General features: G+C 38.5%; 1 protein-coding gene across 6 annotated transcripts in view; it reads left to right on the plus strand.

Annotated features, from left to right (window-relative positions):
- The window catches only part of ubr3 (ubiquitin protein ligase E3 component n-recognin 3), a 268,225-nt gene extending 256,704 nt beyond the window's left edge, over window positions 1–11,521 (plus strand). For all 6 annotated transcript variants that reach the window (XM_039757590.1, XM_039757589.1, XM_039757591.1 and 3 more), the window contains 2 exons: window positions 5,381–5,520; window positions 8,917–11,521. In XM_039757590.1, the coding sequence (XP_039613524.1) occupies window positions 5,381–5,520; window positions 8,917–9,034 (258 nt within the window). In that variant the 3' untranslated portion in view covers window positions 9,035–11,521. The remainder of the gene's footprint in view (window positions 1–5,380; window positions 5,521–8,916) is intronic.
- Window positions 11,522–17,111: the final 5,590 nt, after the last annotated feature.

Here is a 17,111-nt window from a genome sequence, read left to right on the forward strand (position 1 = left end):
ATGAGGTTGTAAAAATACTATACAGAGGAATGGATTCATAACAACAAGAAATTTCAGTAAAAAATGAGCTTTACTCTTTAATTCCATGATACATATGTATGACCATTTGCTGCTGAACTTTTTTTTAATTACCTTCTCTTATCTGTTCTTAAGAATATTTTTTAGTTATGTTTTCAGTAGAATTGGAAATGTAGGGATTTACTCCTATGTGTTTTACTTTTGCTTTCTCTTGCGGGGATCGAACCTCAGACGTCAGCATCCGAAGCAAAGCCTCAGACATTGCCCCACAGGGGCTGGTTTGCTTACTTGACAGGGTGTAGGTTGGAGTATTACATGCATATGTCTGATTATAATCTGATATGAGGGTGATTACCTACCAGATAACGTTTGTGGTTGGTTGGCCATTTGGCAGATGTCAGCCATGCCATCTCAGTCGTGAGACGCAGATCATAAACATGATCTGCGGCTGACTGAACCACAAGCGTTACCTGGTAGGTAACCACCCAAATATCAGGTTGTGATCAGACCTATGCATGTAATATGCTGTCAACAGGCTTTTAAGTGGTGGTAAGATGGTGAGACCTATCCAGATGTACCACAGACTTAAAGACGTTAACACTTGAATACAGCAGGCCCAGATTGCTGTGTCCTTAGAAGGAACATGCTGTTTAGAAGTCTATTCCATCCGAAGTTGCTGGGGTGAAGACACCAGTGTTCAGAATGGCTCATCTTTAGAATGTTAAGAATGGAATGATTCATTTCTGAGTTTAAAATAAGCATCCACAGTATGGTGCTTCTCCTAGTTGGTAACCTGGACTAATTCAGACTGCATTTGAAAGTCAGGATTGCACATTTTTAGCTTTTTTTTAAGCATCTTATTCACATACCAGTAAACCCCCGATTCTGTAAAGAATCGGAAATCCAAGAATGGCAATCACTTTCTGTCCGATCTTTGGAGGGATGACCAATCATCATGGAGAGTGTGAGTGTCCTGGGAAAGTTTTCATCTAATTAAATAAATATATTTGCACTAAAATTAACCAATTTATTAAAACTAAAATTGAAATTTAATTGTTATATCATTTACGTCCAAAATGTCTTTGAGTTGCTGCACTCATAAGTAAAAAAAAATATCGGAGTGAAGTAAATTGGAAACAAAAAATTCATAAAATGGTAAATTCAACATAGTTAATCAAAAATGTCCTTATAAACAACATTTTTGGTAAAGATGGTTTCCTGTCCTTGAATCAGCTCTGCCTGGTATGGAGTAGTTAAAACCTTCACTTTAACATCACACGAACGCCGGACTCGTGAAAAGGCAACATAAAGTTGTCCATCTCCAAATACAGGCTCAGATAGGTAAATCTGTACAGGTTGTGTTGTGTTGTTTGGGCGCCACCTACTGACTCTGGGAAGCCGCTGGGTTTGACTCTGGGGCGCTGAGGCCCCACCTAGTTCCCTGATGGTGATGGCAGCAGATTTGTGTGCTGAAGTGACCATGGTGGCGGATCCCAGCTTGAAGATCTACTTTTCTAAACGAATGTTGTATATGCGGTGGTGTGCACGTTTGCGTTCAGGCGGCAATTGTATTGTGCACGGCTTGTTCTGGTGTCTGCCATCCGTGCATATATACAACCATTTAGTAATATAGATATTTTCAGACCCCATCCTGCTTTTCCAGTTGATCTAATCATATCAGCATTAAACAGCATTTAAAATGGGGGGGTTTAAGCAGGTTCTAAGGTTATACCCTAAATGCCACAATACCTTAACTTGCCATGAGATGTGATAGTTCTGTCAACTTGAGAAGCGACTGAGGGTGGCCAGTTTTGTATTGTTTCCACCTTATAGTTATCCTCGCTCTGGATCTTTCCCTTGCCATCCTTGGACAAGCTGTTCGGCTGATACAGTGTGAGATGACTCCTTTGGTGTTACACTATGAAGGGAGTAACTGGTTTGTATGGTAGTTGATAATTAGACATTTACATGGTGTATTAACAGGTACAGTTGTGGTTCTCTAGAAGCATAAAAAATATTCTTTCTTAAATTAGGTTATTTAAACACAAAATATATCAAGAAAACCTGCCTTTCTATTCTTCCCAGATGCTTTCATTTTGTTATGCTACAGTGTCTTGCTTTGAATTCAGACCAGGTTGTTTATAAAATTACCAGTTTTTAAATGTAAAGCCGTGTGTGTGTGAGAGAAAGATAGAAAAACTTTTGTAATGTTAGTTGCTTATGATTTTTAGATAAAACACTATTGCTTATCAATGAATGTAAATTCTTCTGATAAAGAGCACTGACAGCCTTCTCTCCATTTTGTTTTGTTAAATATTTTGCCACCATTAAGTTAAAAGTAGCCATTTCTGAGATCGAGCAAGAATTTACCTGTGTGCTGGTGACATGTTTTCTAATGGCACTATAACTAGATTAACCTGCCCCTTGTATAATTTAATTTATTTATCCATCCATCCATCTATTTTCCAACCCTGTTTATCAAGAGCATGGCTGCTGGCAAGTTGGAGCTTATCCCAGCATGCATTGGGCAGAAACAAGCCCTGGTCCAGCACAGAGCGAACACAATTCAATTTATTGTTCTGTGCACCTGTTTAGGCTCAATGCAGTTTTTTCCATTGACAGTTCAAGTGGCACAAGAACATTAAACAGTATAGTGACAATATAGAACATGTTACAACAACATAGTACAACAGATACAGGTTAGTAAATGTAACAGTAGCAACAACTGTAATAAGCACCAATAAATGAAAATAATGGGGTAGCACAGTTGTGCCTAGTTTGGTGTTGATACTTCATGTCTTTGTCATGCTGTGATTGAATTTCATGCCTGGCCATCTTCAGTGTGATGTTTGCTCGTTTTTCAGGGTTTATCATGAGATACTTCAATCACATTACATGTTAAATTAATTGGTTAATTGAAAACGGCCCAGAAACGTGGATGTGTGCATTACTGGGGTTGGTACTTGCCTTATACCTAGTGGTCCTGGGATAAGCTTTCACAGTAGTGAATTTTATTATACAATTTTAGGAGTATTAGATTATGTTAAATGCTGTATACATTATGGTCAGTAAGCACAAACCTTTTTTCCTGTCCACTGAAGTGAAGCAACTCAATAAAATGAATGGTGTAGTAGAAGGAGACATCAGACAGATGTGTATGGCAGAGAAAAACGATCCCAACCTTTCACAACAAAAATTAAAGCAAGGAAAATTTTACATCAAAAATGTGTTTGCCTGCTGGAGTCAGTGTGGCGTGTTCATAATGGTGCTGCTATAACAGGATTAACCTGTCACTGTAAAATACATTTAAAATATGCTTGTGTGGATTACAGACTGATCTGCATTGTGTGAAGGAGGCTTTTGTTTTTTTCACACACCATACAATGCTGATATTCTTTCACTTTTCCTGCTTCATTTTAGATTGCACACCTAAACAAACATCTTTCACGTGTTTCTTTCACTTTTTTCAAAATAAAACGGCTGTCCTTATGTTCTGCTCAGTAAATTGTATTACAGGGGGTCCTTGGGTTACAACGTCGCGACATGCGACATTTCGAGTTTACGACGCTCATTCCCATAAAAACTTAACAAAAAAAAATGAGTGTTTCACATTACGCTGTTAGCATCGTACTTACAAACTTACGGAGGTGAACTAGTTTGGTTGCGGGTGGCAAAAGTATGCGACATATGAGTGAGGGAGTTTGCGAACTATAGTAGTTTTGTTGCATGCTGTGAAAGTGAAAGTACGCGGTGTATAAGTGAGGGAGTCGAACTTACAACGCTCACTCCCATAAAAACTTTAAAAAAAATTGAGACATGAGTGTTTCGGCTTATGCCATTAGCGTCGTACTTACAGACTACGTGGGCAAACTATTTTGGTTGTGCGCAGTGGAAGAATATGCAGTAACACAGCAAGGGAGTTGGCGAACTCATTTGGTTGCACGCGGAGGAAGTGTTCTGTTTGTGTTGCCTTGTTTGGCAACTTTTTGGGCCTTATCATGGCTCCTAAACGAAAGTCAGAGTCTTTAGATGGTAGTGTTTCGAAGAAGAGGAAAGCCATCACAATGGAAGTGAAATTAGACATTATAAAGAGATCAGAAGGAATAAAGGTAAGGAATTTATTTTTACACTAATTTTTCATCATTTTTTCTGTTACTACAGTACAGTGTACAATACAATATATTTATGTCCTTTTCCTTTTCCTGTGGCTTAGTTGTGTTTTTATGTTCTAGATTATAATTTAGAAAATGTGTTAGGATAGGTAAGTGACTTAGGCTAGGATGTGTTTCGACTTACACCAAAATGCAGGTTACATCACTGTTGTAGGAACGGAACTGTGTCGTAACCTGAGGACCCCCTGTATTGTTTCAGCTCAAATGTCAATATACACACTGTGTAGTTTATATTTCTATTTAAGCTTAAAGTATACAACTAAATTGCAAAAACAATTTTGACCTTGGCTTTAGTTTTGCTTGTAAATTCTGTTCAATTTCTGGCCATGTTTTCACTTCTGGAATGAAAAAAGACATTTCTTTTGGCCAAGAGAGAGTTGTGAGGCTTGAACCTTACATTGGTCCAACTAAATTTCTGAAGTGTCTGTTTAAATACAAGAGAACTGAATGTGTTGTTTGACATATGCTCTTCATAATAAGATATTGCAACGATTCATTGAAGGCAATAGATTACCAAGAAATTCAAAATTTAATTTGCAAGTTATTTATGTGAGGATGTAACATGTTAACCCTTAAGAGTCTTCATCATGAATCCAGTAGAAGTGGCTGTGTTTTTGTTAAATTAGCTATTTGGGGCAGTAGGTGGATGATTATGGCTGCCCTTATGTTTTCTGCTTTCAGCTTCACCAATTCAAATTCCAAACAAGTAATGCTGTTATGGCAAGTAAATACAGAATAAACTTTACTATTTGGAAGTTAGTTTGACCATACTATGTAAAGTAACATTCCTAATCCATGGCAGCTCCCCAACTACTACATTTACCTCTGTGCCATTTCTTAGTAAATTAAATAGTGAACCACATATCTTACTCAGTTGTTTTCAGTAACCAACCTTTTTGATTATCAGGATTGTTTTCTCATTCATTTCAGCAATCAAGGTGTTACTGTGCTGCAATTCGACCCATATCCTCCACGTGGAGATGTCTTCCCTTGAATGTTCAATCACTGCAAGTGTAATTCTCCTTGAAAATGTCACAAGAAACATAATTATTAATTTGCCAAAGACTTGTTTCAGGATTGAGGTGTAGGGAGAAAGATAGATGTACATGCAAAACAGACATGACACATAAATTAAGGAAATGTGTGTGCTTGTTTAAAGGTGCCAACAATTTTCTGTTTATATTTTTTAGCACTCTCAACACTGCGGTGCAGCAACTGGAATATTTCTTCTCATCAATGCTTCAGTAATTATTATCATAAGAGGTTATCGTTTCTGTCTTTGGGGTTCAGTATACCTTGATGCTCATGGTGAAGAGGACAGAGACCTCAGGTAAAGCACTTGTTTGAAGAGGATAGAGGAATTATTTTTTTTATATACAGTGCAGTCAATAAGTATTTGGACAGTTATATTTTGATTTGATTGATGTATATTTAGGCTCGGACATAGATGTGGTCCTGGAAATCTTTAGTGCATTATGTCTAGAATTGGGGGGGAGTGTGGCACTGACATATGTTACTGTAATCTTATTTACATTTAATGAAGTGTTGTAACTCATTAATTGTATGTTGTTGTAATCCCATTACATGTTACTCATGTTTCTAAACAGATAGTATATAAATGTTCTGGCATTCAATCTCATATAACATTCAACAAAGCCGTGTCACCTGCCTGATTCACATCATTGTGACGTAGACATCGAGTACTCTGGATTTTATGATGCTGCCCTATTTATACCTGAGATGTGTGTTATTTCATGATATTAACTGATAGTTTCTTTTACTTTGGGATTGTTTTGAGGTTGACTTAATCTTTATTATAAAATAAAGATTTTGAGTTTTACTTGGAAAGATAACTTTTCAGTTTTACAGCACATTTAAAGAATTCCGTTAACAGACAGAATTTATTTCTAATTTAAGGAAGATGGGGTCACAGTATATATATATCCAGGAACTTTGAAATTAAACTGTGATAGCTACATTAATATTTATTTTCCTATGTGATGTACAGCCTCCTGACCAAACAGCCCATTAAGAATTAGAACTACACAGACCAAAAAAGTATTCAATATTCAATCAAATGAAAACCTTGTATCTTAAAATGTAATGTTGTATCCCAACACAAATTTAAAATTTTCTGCCACGTCTGTTTAATATTCCTTCGAAAATGAAGAATTCTGTGTACAAATTAAGGAAACTAATCTTTACTTTAATTGCTAGTGAATACAAGATAGTGAATAACAAAGGAAATGCTATCTTTTTGATTATCATGTGCATTTTTAATAGGGAAGGGAACACTCAGATGGGGGGACACAGATAAGTGAGCTCAATGATTCTTTAAAAGAAATTCTGAAGGCAGATGATCCTGCCAATTCAATAAGTGGCCTCGTCTACTGCTACTACACTGGCAATAATTTTACCATTTACCTACTCTATATTTGCAAGAGTCCAAGTATGAGGGTGAGTTAAGCCTTAGTACAATAGATCATGTCATTTCTTAATATGGTCTCCACCTTTCTCAATGCACTTGAGCCACCTGCCCAGAAGTGCCTGGCTTCCAGCAGAATGAAAGGTTTTGCCTTGTCCTTGTGAGTTATTGTTTAACACTACATGCTGAGTGAGGGTTACTCCAGTCTCTAGTGTAAGTTACTGTGACTTGCTGGAGACCAATGTGAAGCCTGCTATTCGATCCAAGCGGTGAGGACTGCTGTCTGTCTCAAGGAGTCCTCCTTTTGCTGCAAACAACGATACACACACTAAGAACACCAAGGCTTATCTGGAGAAACTGAAATTTGAGGTATTGCCATATCCTCCTTATTGACCAGATTTGACACTGTGTGATTTCCACCTTTTTGGACTGTTAGAAAAACATTGGGGTGGTCATCGATTCAAGACAGATGACGACCTTGAAGACAGCGGTGCGTGAGTGGTGGCGAGGACGAGACAAAACCTTTTATTCTGCTGGAATCCAGGCACTGCCAGGTGGCACAAGTGCATTGAGAAGGGTGGAGATGATATTAAGAAATTACTTGATCAGTTGTGTTAAGGTTCATTCCATTCTCTGATATGTAAATCACATTTTCTAACTTTAGCTTGACTCCACCTCGTAATTATTCAGTTTTATTCTTAATTCTTAAGATTGTTTTTTTTATGAATACATTTTTTGCACTGGCTGTTTTGTGTATTTGAAATGCAATGTAGTTTACTTCTTTAGCTTCTGAATTTACCTTGGTAAATTTCTTCCTTATTAAAATAGTTAAAGGTGTCATCCTTGTACCTTCCAGATGTTACAAATTTTCATGGGTTTAGAGAGTAACATGAAAGTACTTAGTAGTATGAATAAAGTAACCCTGATCCAATTTGAGAGAACGAATTTAGTTATTTGTAATGGATTGCTTTCTTTATGCCACATGGTAGGTCACATTTAGACCCTCACTGGGCAGTATTATACCAACACTGGCCTGGGAAGTTTTTATTTTTCTCACACTCTGACTTCTCTCCGTGTTGTGACCCATTACAACATTTTACAAGAAAAGTGAGTGTGTGTTTGGCAGTTTTTATTCATCTTATTTCACGGGTGTTTGAATGAACAAACCAGTTTTATTTATCCCAACAGGGTCATTTGGCTTTTTAGATAGGTTCAATAAGTAAATACATATCATTAAATTTTGACAAACAACAAATATACAACAGAATGAATAAAGAAAGAAAAACGTCTGATGTGGCTAAAGATAAGAGAGAGCAGGCCCAGTGAGGCATTATGCAGACATATTGCTCTTTTTATAGAGGAGAACCATCAGGCAAACCATTAACTGTTGTCAAAGGAGTAAAGAACACATACCAGAACTACAGATGTTTGCTTATGTTCTCTTTACTTTGAAAGGAACATTAGATTCCTTATGATTTTTACATGAAATACAGTCCTGTCTCTTGAACAGATTACGTATGAAACATCATCAGGTGACACATGCCGTGACAGTAAGCAATGGTGAATACAACATGTCATACAAGAATATAGTACAAAATGGTTAAGGTGGTGGAAAACAAAACAAGGGATACAATGAGTTATATTCATTTTTGAGGAAATTCAACCTGGAAAAAATTCCCAAAATACCACAGTGCCAAATTACATGAAACATGTTGAAGATCCTGACACAGTTTAGAATCTTCTGAAAATAAAATCTCGTGTACTATGAAGCTCAGCAGAAAAGCACACCAGATCTTGACCCAGATTTGTGGAGCTTCAACATTTTGGTCCTTTCCGTATTTTGAAGGAGGTGATGCAGGTGTTGTAGCCTACACTTTTGATAAGCAGGCAGATGCATCCAGAGCTCAGTATTGGGCTCACACTGACACACACATTCAAAGTGCCCTCAAAGATTTTTGTACTGTGCTTTTATTGAGTATTACTTTAGAGAAAAAAATCAATCTGGTATATATTGAGTTAATTACTAGCAAAGTAGAGTAATTAGAAATAGTAAGAGGCCTAATGAGAATGTGTGCAGGGTGTATTTGTTAAAATATAAGAAAACAAATGAATACCCTTTTATTGCTGCAATTAAAATGGAACTGTAAGATTTCTTACTGCTTTAACTTTCCTCTTTTAAATGCAATTTTTGTTTGTGTCTATTAAATTTCTTTCAAGTGAATTTTATTCATATTTGAGTACCAAAAATCTTATCAATCAAATGCTATATGAAAAAATTAACCCCTTTGTTTTGTTTTGTAGGCGTGGAAAACCACTTTATTTATGTAAGGAAAGATATAAGGTCTTGGAGCAGCAGTGGGTATCCCATACTTTCGACCACATCAGCAAGAGATGGGGGCCTCATTATAATGGCTTATAACACTTCTCATCACAGAGGGAATGTTCCTGTAAGAAAATGGAATAAACTTATCTGGATTTTTCTTGTAGTCTTCAAAATCACTTTAAATTGATAAGTGAACGAAAAACAAAGGGGTGCTGTTTCCACACCATGAGCACTGTTGAGTAGTACAGGTTTGGTAGGCATCGCAGTTCATCTGGATATTTCAAGATGGAAACACTGGATGGCTGTAGTCCACTTTACCATAAGGGATTATTCCGTTTTAAATTAATGAAGTTTCTAAAAATGAATTCTAAAAAGCAAAAAAAAAACAACAATTAAGACAAATGCTGTTATTTTGTTTTATGCACCAGATCTGTAATACCTACCCTTTGTTATCTCTATTTATTGCAAACATTTACTTTTTTAATAGAAGTTTTTGAGCTGCACTCTTTAAAATAAATACTTTAGGTGGTTGCAAATCAGGTATCTGGAAAAACAGATTTACCAGTGTAGTTTTATATTTTGATCAGAAATTTGCATCTTAGAAGTTCAGGTCAGCAGCTTGATCGTGTTTCACAGCTAGTAGATTTTAATTTTGAGGACAGTACTTCAAAATGGGTGGACACTTGGCTCCTTTGAGCTCCGCTATCATGCACACAAAGATTAGACTGTAATAAACACCGTAATCCTCTTATTGCTTTCCTGGCCTGAATCGCTGTGTTTCATTGCTCTCTCTCCCTCTCTCCATCTCTCTGTTTTTTGCTGTCCTTTATTCATAAATGATAATTTTCTTATAGAGTATGAGAAAATGTTAGTCATTGGTTTTAAGGAGTCTTACTTTAAGGTTTGTGCTCAGGGGAGGTGGCTGAATTACAGTGAAGCACAGATGTCTCCTTACAGCTTTAGCCATACACTTCGCAGGTTTGGAGGCTCTCTAAGAAAAAAAAAAAATCCTTTCTTTATAGTCACTTGACAGGTAGTCAGTCAAGTAAAAAAAAATGCTGACATATTAATAATACAAGAAATTTTAACTAGGCAAAAAGGTATTTGCCAGAATGATTTGGTAGTTTACTGGAGATAATAGCGTATAGATTTTCCTGTATTTACCACATTTTGAAAAACACCAAACATGGCAGGTCCTAATTACTGCCATGCATGCCTGCTTTCTATTACCCAGCAGAGAGGTGTGTGATTCAGGGGGGATGTGATTGGATTTGTGCAGACTGTCCTGTAAATGAAACTCTTGTTTCAGGTCTTCTCTGTCATCCTGGAGGACTGCCTGTTTTGTATGTGTGTGGCATAATCACTACTCTTTCTGCATGATTTCCTAAACACAAAAAACAATCTTAAGACATGGATCTATACGGAGCAATTAATCTGCGTTTCAGAATACACAGGGAGGAGCAGCAGTAAAGAAATCTATATTTTTTTTTTGTGCAGGTGCACTGAGGCCTTTTTGCAAAATTATTTTTTACTTTGTGTATTAAATGTGAAGCAAAACTACTGTTAGGTCTCCATTGTGGAGTCGAGAATATACTGAAGTCTCTGTGTGTTGTCACCATTTCATCATATAAGTGTTCTTGAAAGTGCAAAAAAAAAAATTTTCAAAAGTGCTTTTTTGAATTTTCATATTGACCTAATCTTCCATATCCAACTCTGGAAATGATACATTGTCAAGCACTGGGGAGCCTTTGGTGGCACTTGGAGATATTTTCTGCATATTGGCAGACAAGCTTGGTCATGGTGTTGGAAAGGCACGACACGTCAATGTGAGCACGAGAACTCCCTGGCGTCGGAGAAGCGGAGCAGGACTGTGTTACACCCTGCATTGGGAACGTGTGATAGCGCAGAAACATATATGCATGAAAGAAAGTGCAAACCAGTCATACGGGCAACAGATGCGAAAGGAAAGGAACATTAAGACAATAGCAATTTATTTCCTTTCTGTAGCAGGGCTTTTCACAGGGTCATCTGAATGTGCTGAACTCTTAAAAATCATGCAGAAACCAATTATGTGCTTTATTTAAAACAGATTAAAAGAGCCAGTTCATTCTTTTGAGCTAAAAGATAAAGAGAGATCTGAGCGTTAAGTTAAAGAGATATGACTTAAAGGCATTGGGGCCTGGGGGAGTGCGGGTGGGGGTAAGAAAACATATTTATTTATTTTTTTTTTGTGTTTTAATTGCGTTGGTCAGAAAGAGTCGCATTGGGCAAGGACATGCTGAGAATGAAAAAAACTTGAATTCATGCACGCTGCTGGTCTGTAAACTTTTTATCTCATTAATTTTGTAAACCCCGTTTTGTACATGAACACTGACACCCAAAAAAAAAAAGAACCGGGAGTGATGTGTGTATAATGTAATTGAAAGCTGAGTGTTTTATTGTAATACTGTATGAATGAACAAAATAAATACAGTACATTACTGTAGGTGCTGAATCAGACTTTCTGATTGTTATCAGAAAGTGCGTTTTGGACATAACAATTGTAAAATATGTTAATAAAATACAAAGAGACATCACAATGAATGTGCGTGTTCCTTTGTTTTTGTCATCTCTCTGTTTGACATTTTCAAAATTAAACAGATCTTAGTGATGTGTTATTGGAATACACTGGTGTAGATTTTGTAAAGTTGGTTATAAAAAAAATATATTCTTTTGCCATATTAAATATGCTTTACAGCCATTTATCCTGTCACTCCCCGGTGGGCAGATTTCATTGAGATGAACACAATATGTCGTGTTGCCCATGGACTGGTCAACAAGGGAGAAAACTGGGTGTTGGACAAGAAAAGTGCAGGACTGCTGCAGGTAAATGTTCCTAATGCATATATGGAATGTGAAAAGCATTCACCTAGTAAAAGAAATTATTCTATGTATTTTAACTCTTTGAGGGCTGAATATTTTTTTCAAAAAACATAGTTTCTGAAAAGCAATGGTTTTACACAGAAATCAACATTAAACATCTGTTGCTGCATGCTGTGGCCGCCAGTCTGCCAAGAATGTGCGGCAGGCTTGCTGCCAGGCTGCCTTCACTGGTCGCTGTGCATTGCAATCTGATTTCTACCTCTTACCATTGTTAAGTGGCAGTCCTCCTGGCGAAAATTGCCATAGGCATGTCAGCTACATGACCCTGTTCAGCACCACAATTAGCTGGGGACCAGTCAGCTGAAGCTGGAACCTCACATTCGTTTTCGATCACTTGTATCAAAATTGGAGTCCGACAAGTCAAAGTCCAGTTCAGAGATAAGAATAGGCAAAACTTCGTCCACAGAATATTTCGCTTTACGCATTCGCTTTGATCTCTCGCCATTATGTCAGTGCCATTTTTGCCATTGATTGAGCCTTACTACTCACACGAGTGCAGGAAATCTCGGTCAAACCAATGAAGCTAACTTTCCTTCTAGCAACGAGAGTCCAACTAAAACATAATGGTTGGTTTTGTCACAGTTTACAGTTGATTACCATTGTCAACTCATCCTTTTGACAAAAGTCGACATCAGCCCTGAAAGAGTTAATATATCTTTATACAGTTTTTTTGTACATAAACAGTGTATTCCATAAAGCTTGGGAGAAAAACATTGTTTCTTGATTTTTCCCCTCTGCACCCCAGTTTAAAATTACAAATCAAACATTTCATACATTGTGATTAAAGTGCACATTGCGGACTTTCATTTAATGAGCTTTTGCACATTTCGGTCACACCCTGTAGAAATGGCAGCCCTTTTTCTACATAATCCCCCTATTTCAGGGCACCATAATGATTAGGACAATTGGTGTCACAGGTGTTTGTGATTCCTCAGGTGGGTTTCACGGCTTCATAAAATACCTTGGCTTGCTTTACCCCTTTGGAGTCTGTAGTTGCCATTGTTCAACATGGGGACAAGAGCTGTGTGAAAGTCAAAGAAGCCATTATGAGGATGACAAGACTAAAACGATTTGAGACCTCAGTAAAGCCTTAGGATGACCGAAGTCAACTGTCTGGAATATCACGAAGAAAGAAAGAACACACTAATGAGCTCAGTAATCAGAAAGGGACTGGTAGGCCAAGGAAGACCTCCACTACTGATGACAGAAGAATCCTCACTAGGGTAAAGAAAAAGTCCCCAGCGCCTGTCTGACAGATCAGAAATATTCTTTAAGGGGTGAGATGTGGATGTGTCAGAGGTGACTATCAGCAGAGGACTTCATGAGCAGAAATACAGAGGACACAATGCCAGGTGCAAACCACTAGCTGGCCACAAACATAGGACAGCCAGATTGCAGTTTTGAGAAATGGGACTTAAAAAAGCCAGCTGAATTCTGGGAAAAGATCTTGTGGACAAATGAGACAAAGGTGAACCTGATCAGAGTGATGGTGAGAGCAAAGTGTGGAGATGACAAGGAACTGCATGAGATCCAAAGCAGACCACCTCATCAGTTAAACATGATGGTGGAGGTGTTAAGACTTGGGCATGTATGGCTGCCATTGGTCCTGGCACACTTTGCTTCATTGCAATTAATTCTGAAGTGTAGAGAAACATTTGATCTGCTCGAGTTCAGTAAATGTCTCCAAACTTATTGGACGGAGGTTCATCCTACAACAAGATAATGAGCCAAACATACAGCTAAGGCAACAATTGGAGTTTGTCAAAGTAAAGATGGAAATTTCTTGAATGGCCAAGCCAGTCATCTGATTTATATCTAACTGAGCACACCTTAAATATGCTGAAGAGAAAACCTAAGGGAACAAGCCCCCCAAACAAGCAGGAGCTGAAGATGCCTGCATTAGAGGATTGGCAGAGCATCACCAGAGAAGACCCACAGCACCTGGTGATATCTATGAATCGCAGACTTCAAGCAGGGACATGTGACAAAGGATTAAATATGACGGCTTTAATTAATAGACCTTCCATTGTTGTGTCCCAACCATTATGGTGCCCTGAAATGGGGGGACCATGTAAAAAAGGCGGCGTGGTGGCTCTGAGGCTAAGGATCTGCGCTGGTATCCTGAGGGTTGCCGGCTCAAATCCCTGCCACTGCCAAAAAGAGATCCTACTCTGCTGGGCCCTTGAGCAAGGCCCTTAACCTTCATTTGCTCCAGGGGGTGCTGTACAATGGCTGACCCTGCGCTCTGACCCCAAGGGGTATGCAAAAACCAAGTGATTTCCTTCTGGATTAATGAAGTTTAAAAAAAAAAAAAAAAAAATTGTCATTTCTATGTGGTGTGATTTGAAATGTTTGCAGATCTGCTTTAATGAAAGTCTACAATTTGCACTTTAATCACGTCTGAAATTGTTTGATTTGTAATATTAAACTGTGGAGTGGAGGGAGAAATCTAAGAATAAAATGTGTCTTTGTCCCAGACATGGAAGGCATTGTATAACTCATACAGCTATTATGGAACAAAAGGACCACTGCCAGCCTCGCCTAAAACATGGCAAAGGTTGACAGTTTAAGTTGTTTACTTTGAGCTTCTTACTTTTTTACAGTCCGTAAGATGACCAGCTACTCTTTAGGTATTGTTTCTTGTATACACTATGCTTGTATAGGTTTAGGAAATGTCATAATTGTTTCTGGTCTATTTTGTGTTTTATTATTTCTAATTATTTTAGACCACCTTGTAGAGATCTGTTTTCACATTGACATTAAAGGGTCTTTTTCTTTTGATTGGTGTCAAAAAAGTCAAATTAAATACAACTGTAATGTTGTATGAAAATAATGCTTTATATAGACACTGTAAATTTCTTTCTCTTTTAGTCTTTGCTGAATGCATCGCTTCTTGTTGTGTTTGCAGGTGATACAGACTTGAGTGCTGGCCCAAATAACTGGGCAAAGTTCAGTGGTCAAACCGAAATGTCAACTGGGAGCCAACAATGGAGTGGTGTGCTTAGCTAAACTTCATGTAGATGAAAATGGGTTTTGTCCAAAACATTTTGTGCAGGATTAGTAAAATGCGTCGTCCATTGGTGGGGTGGTTACCACCGCTGCCTGATGGATTCTGCATCCTGAGGGTTGAATCACGTGACCAACTGGTTGTCTTCTCATGTCTTTGTGGCTTTCCCTGCCACATCCCATAGACCTCTGTGTGTGTGTGTGTTAATTGCAGATTCTAAAGTGCGATGCAGTAAGTGATCATCACCTGGGGATGATTCCTGCCTTGTAGCCAATTCTGCTGGGATTGGTTATAGTCCCCACAACTTTGAATTGAATTAGGTGGATTTTAAAATGTTACAGTATAAGTATAGACACAAAATACTGGGGCACTTAAGCATACTGTACATAATGTAATAAAAAAAATATACAGTACTGTGCAAACGTTTTAGGCAGGTGTGAAAAAATGCTGTAAACAAAGAATGCTTTCAAAAATGGAAGTGTTAATTTATTTTCATCAATCAACCAAATTGCAGTTAATGAACAAAAGAGAAATCTAAATCAAATCAATATTTGGTGTGACCACCCTTTGCCTTCAAAACCGCATCAATTCTTCTAGGTACACTTGCACACAGTTTTTGAAGGAACTCGGCTGGTAGGTTGTTCCAAACATCTTGGAGAACTTGCCACAGATCTTCTGTGAATGTAGGCTTCCTCACATCCTTCTGTCTCTTCATGTAATCCCAGACACACTCAATGATGTTGAGATGAGGGCTCTGTGGGGGCCATACCATCACTTCCAGGACTTCTTGTTCATCTTTACGCTGAAGATAGTTCTTAATGACTTTGGCTGTATGTTTTGGGTCGTTGTCCTGCTGCAGAATAAATTTGGGACCAATCATACGCCTCCCTGATGGATAAGTATCTGCCTGTATTTCTCAGCATTGAGAACACCATTAATCCTGACCAAATCTCCAACTCCATTTGCAGAAATGCAGCCCCAGACATTCAAGGAACCTCCACCGTCCTTCACTGTTGCCTGCAGACACTCATTAGTGTACCGCTCTCCAGCCCTTCGACGAACAAAACTGCCTTCTGCTACAGCCAAATATTTCAAATTTTGACTCATCATTCCGGAGCACCTGCTGCCATTTTTCTGAACCCCAGTTCCTATGTTTTCGTGCATGCTTGAGTCGCTTGGCCTTGTTTCCACGTCAGAGGTATGGCTTTTTGGCTGCAACTCTTCCTTGAAGACCACTTCTGGCCAGACTTCTTCGGACAGTAGATGGGTGTACCTGGGTCCCACTGGTTTCTGCCAGTTCTGAGCTGATGGCAGTGCTGGACATCTTCTGATTTCAAAGGGTAATAAGCTTGATGTGTCTTTCATCTGCTGCACTAAGTTTCCTTGGCCGACCACTGCGTCTACGATCCTCAGCGTTGCCCGTTTCTTTGTGCTTCTTCAAAAGAGCTTGAACAGCACATCTTGAAACCCCAGTCTGCTTTGAAATCTTTGTCCGGGAGAGACCTTGCTGATGCAGTATTACTACCTTGTGTCTTGTTGCTGTGCTCAGTCTTCATGAAACAGCATTTTTTCACACCTGCCTAAAACTTTTGCACAGTACTGTAAATATAATCAATGACATTAGAAACTATCAGATTTTAAATTGTTTTGATTTGTTTCATTTGATCTAGCTGGGGTCTGGGGGCCTCATGAAACCTCTCTGTCCACAGCAAGGCCTTCTTTTGCATCTCCTGGTGACTTCCCAGTATTCTTTGGCCCTTCACAAGATCTAATGGTCTCCATGTATTCCTGGTCCCACTTTCAGTGGGCGATGCCCGAGAGTAGGTGGACCGGTGGCAATGAGGCTAGGGATCTGCACTGGCAATCAGAAGGTTGGTGGTTCAAATCCCGTAAATGCCAAAAGGGACTCTGCTCTGTTGGGCCCTTGAGCAAGTGCTTTGAGTAGTGAGAAAAGCGCTATATAAATTTAAAGAATTATTATTAATTTTTAATTCTAGAGGCACCTATAGAGCATCATCAAAAAAAAAAAAAAAAAACCCACCTAAATCACCTCCGCTGGCTGCTTGCAATCTGCAGGACTGTCCAGCCTCACGTCTTCCCAATGAATTGGCAGCAGGTTGCCATTTCTACCTCAGATCTCCTTGTTTCTGCCAGGGCCCATAGGAGAGGACAGAAGTTCAGACTGAGATGTAAATCGAGGTGGTATTCTAACTTCATCCCCACCATTTGGTACAATGCAAGGAG

This window comes from Polypterus senegalus, chromosome 6 (genome assembly GCF_016835505.1).
Source record: "Polypterus senegalus isolate Bchr_013 chromosome 6, ASM1683550v1, whole genome shotgun sequence".
In the NCBI taxonomy this organism is placed as follows: Eukaryota; Metazoa; Chordata; class Cladistia; order Polypteriformes; family Polypteridae; genus Polypterus; species Polypterus senegalus.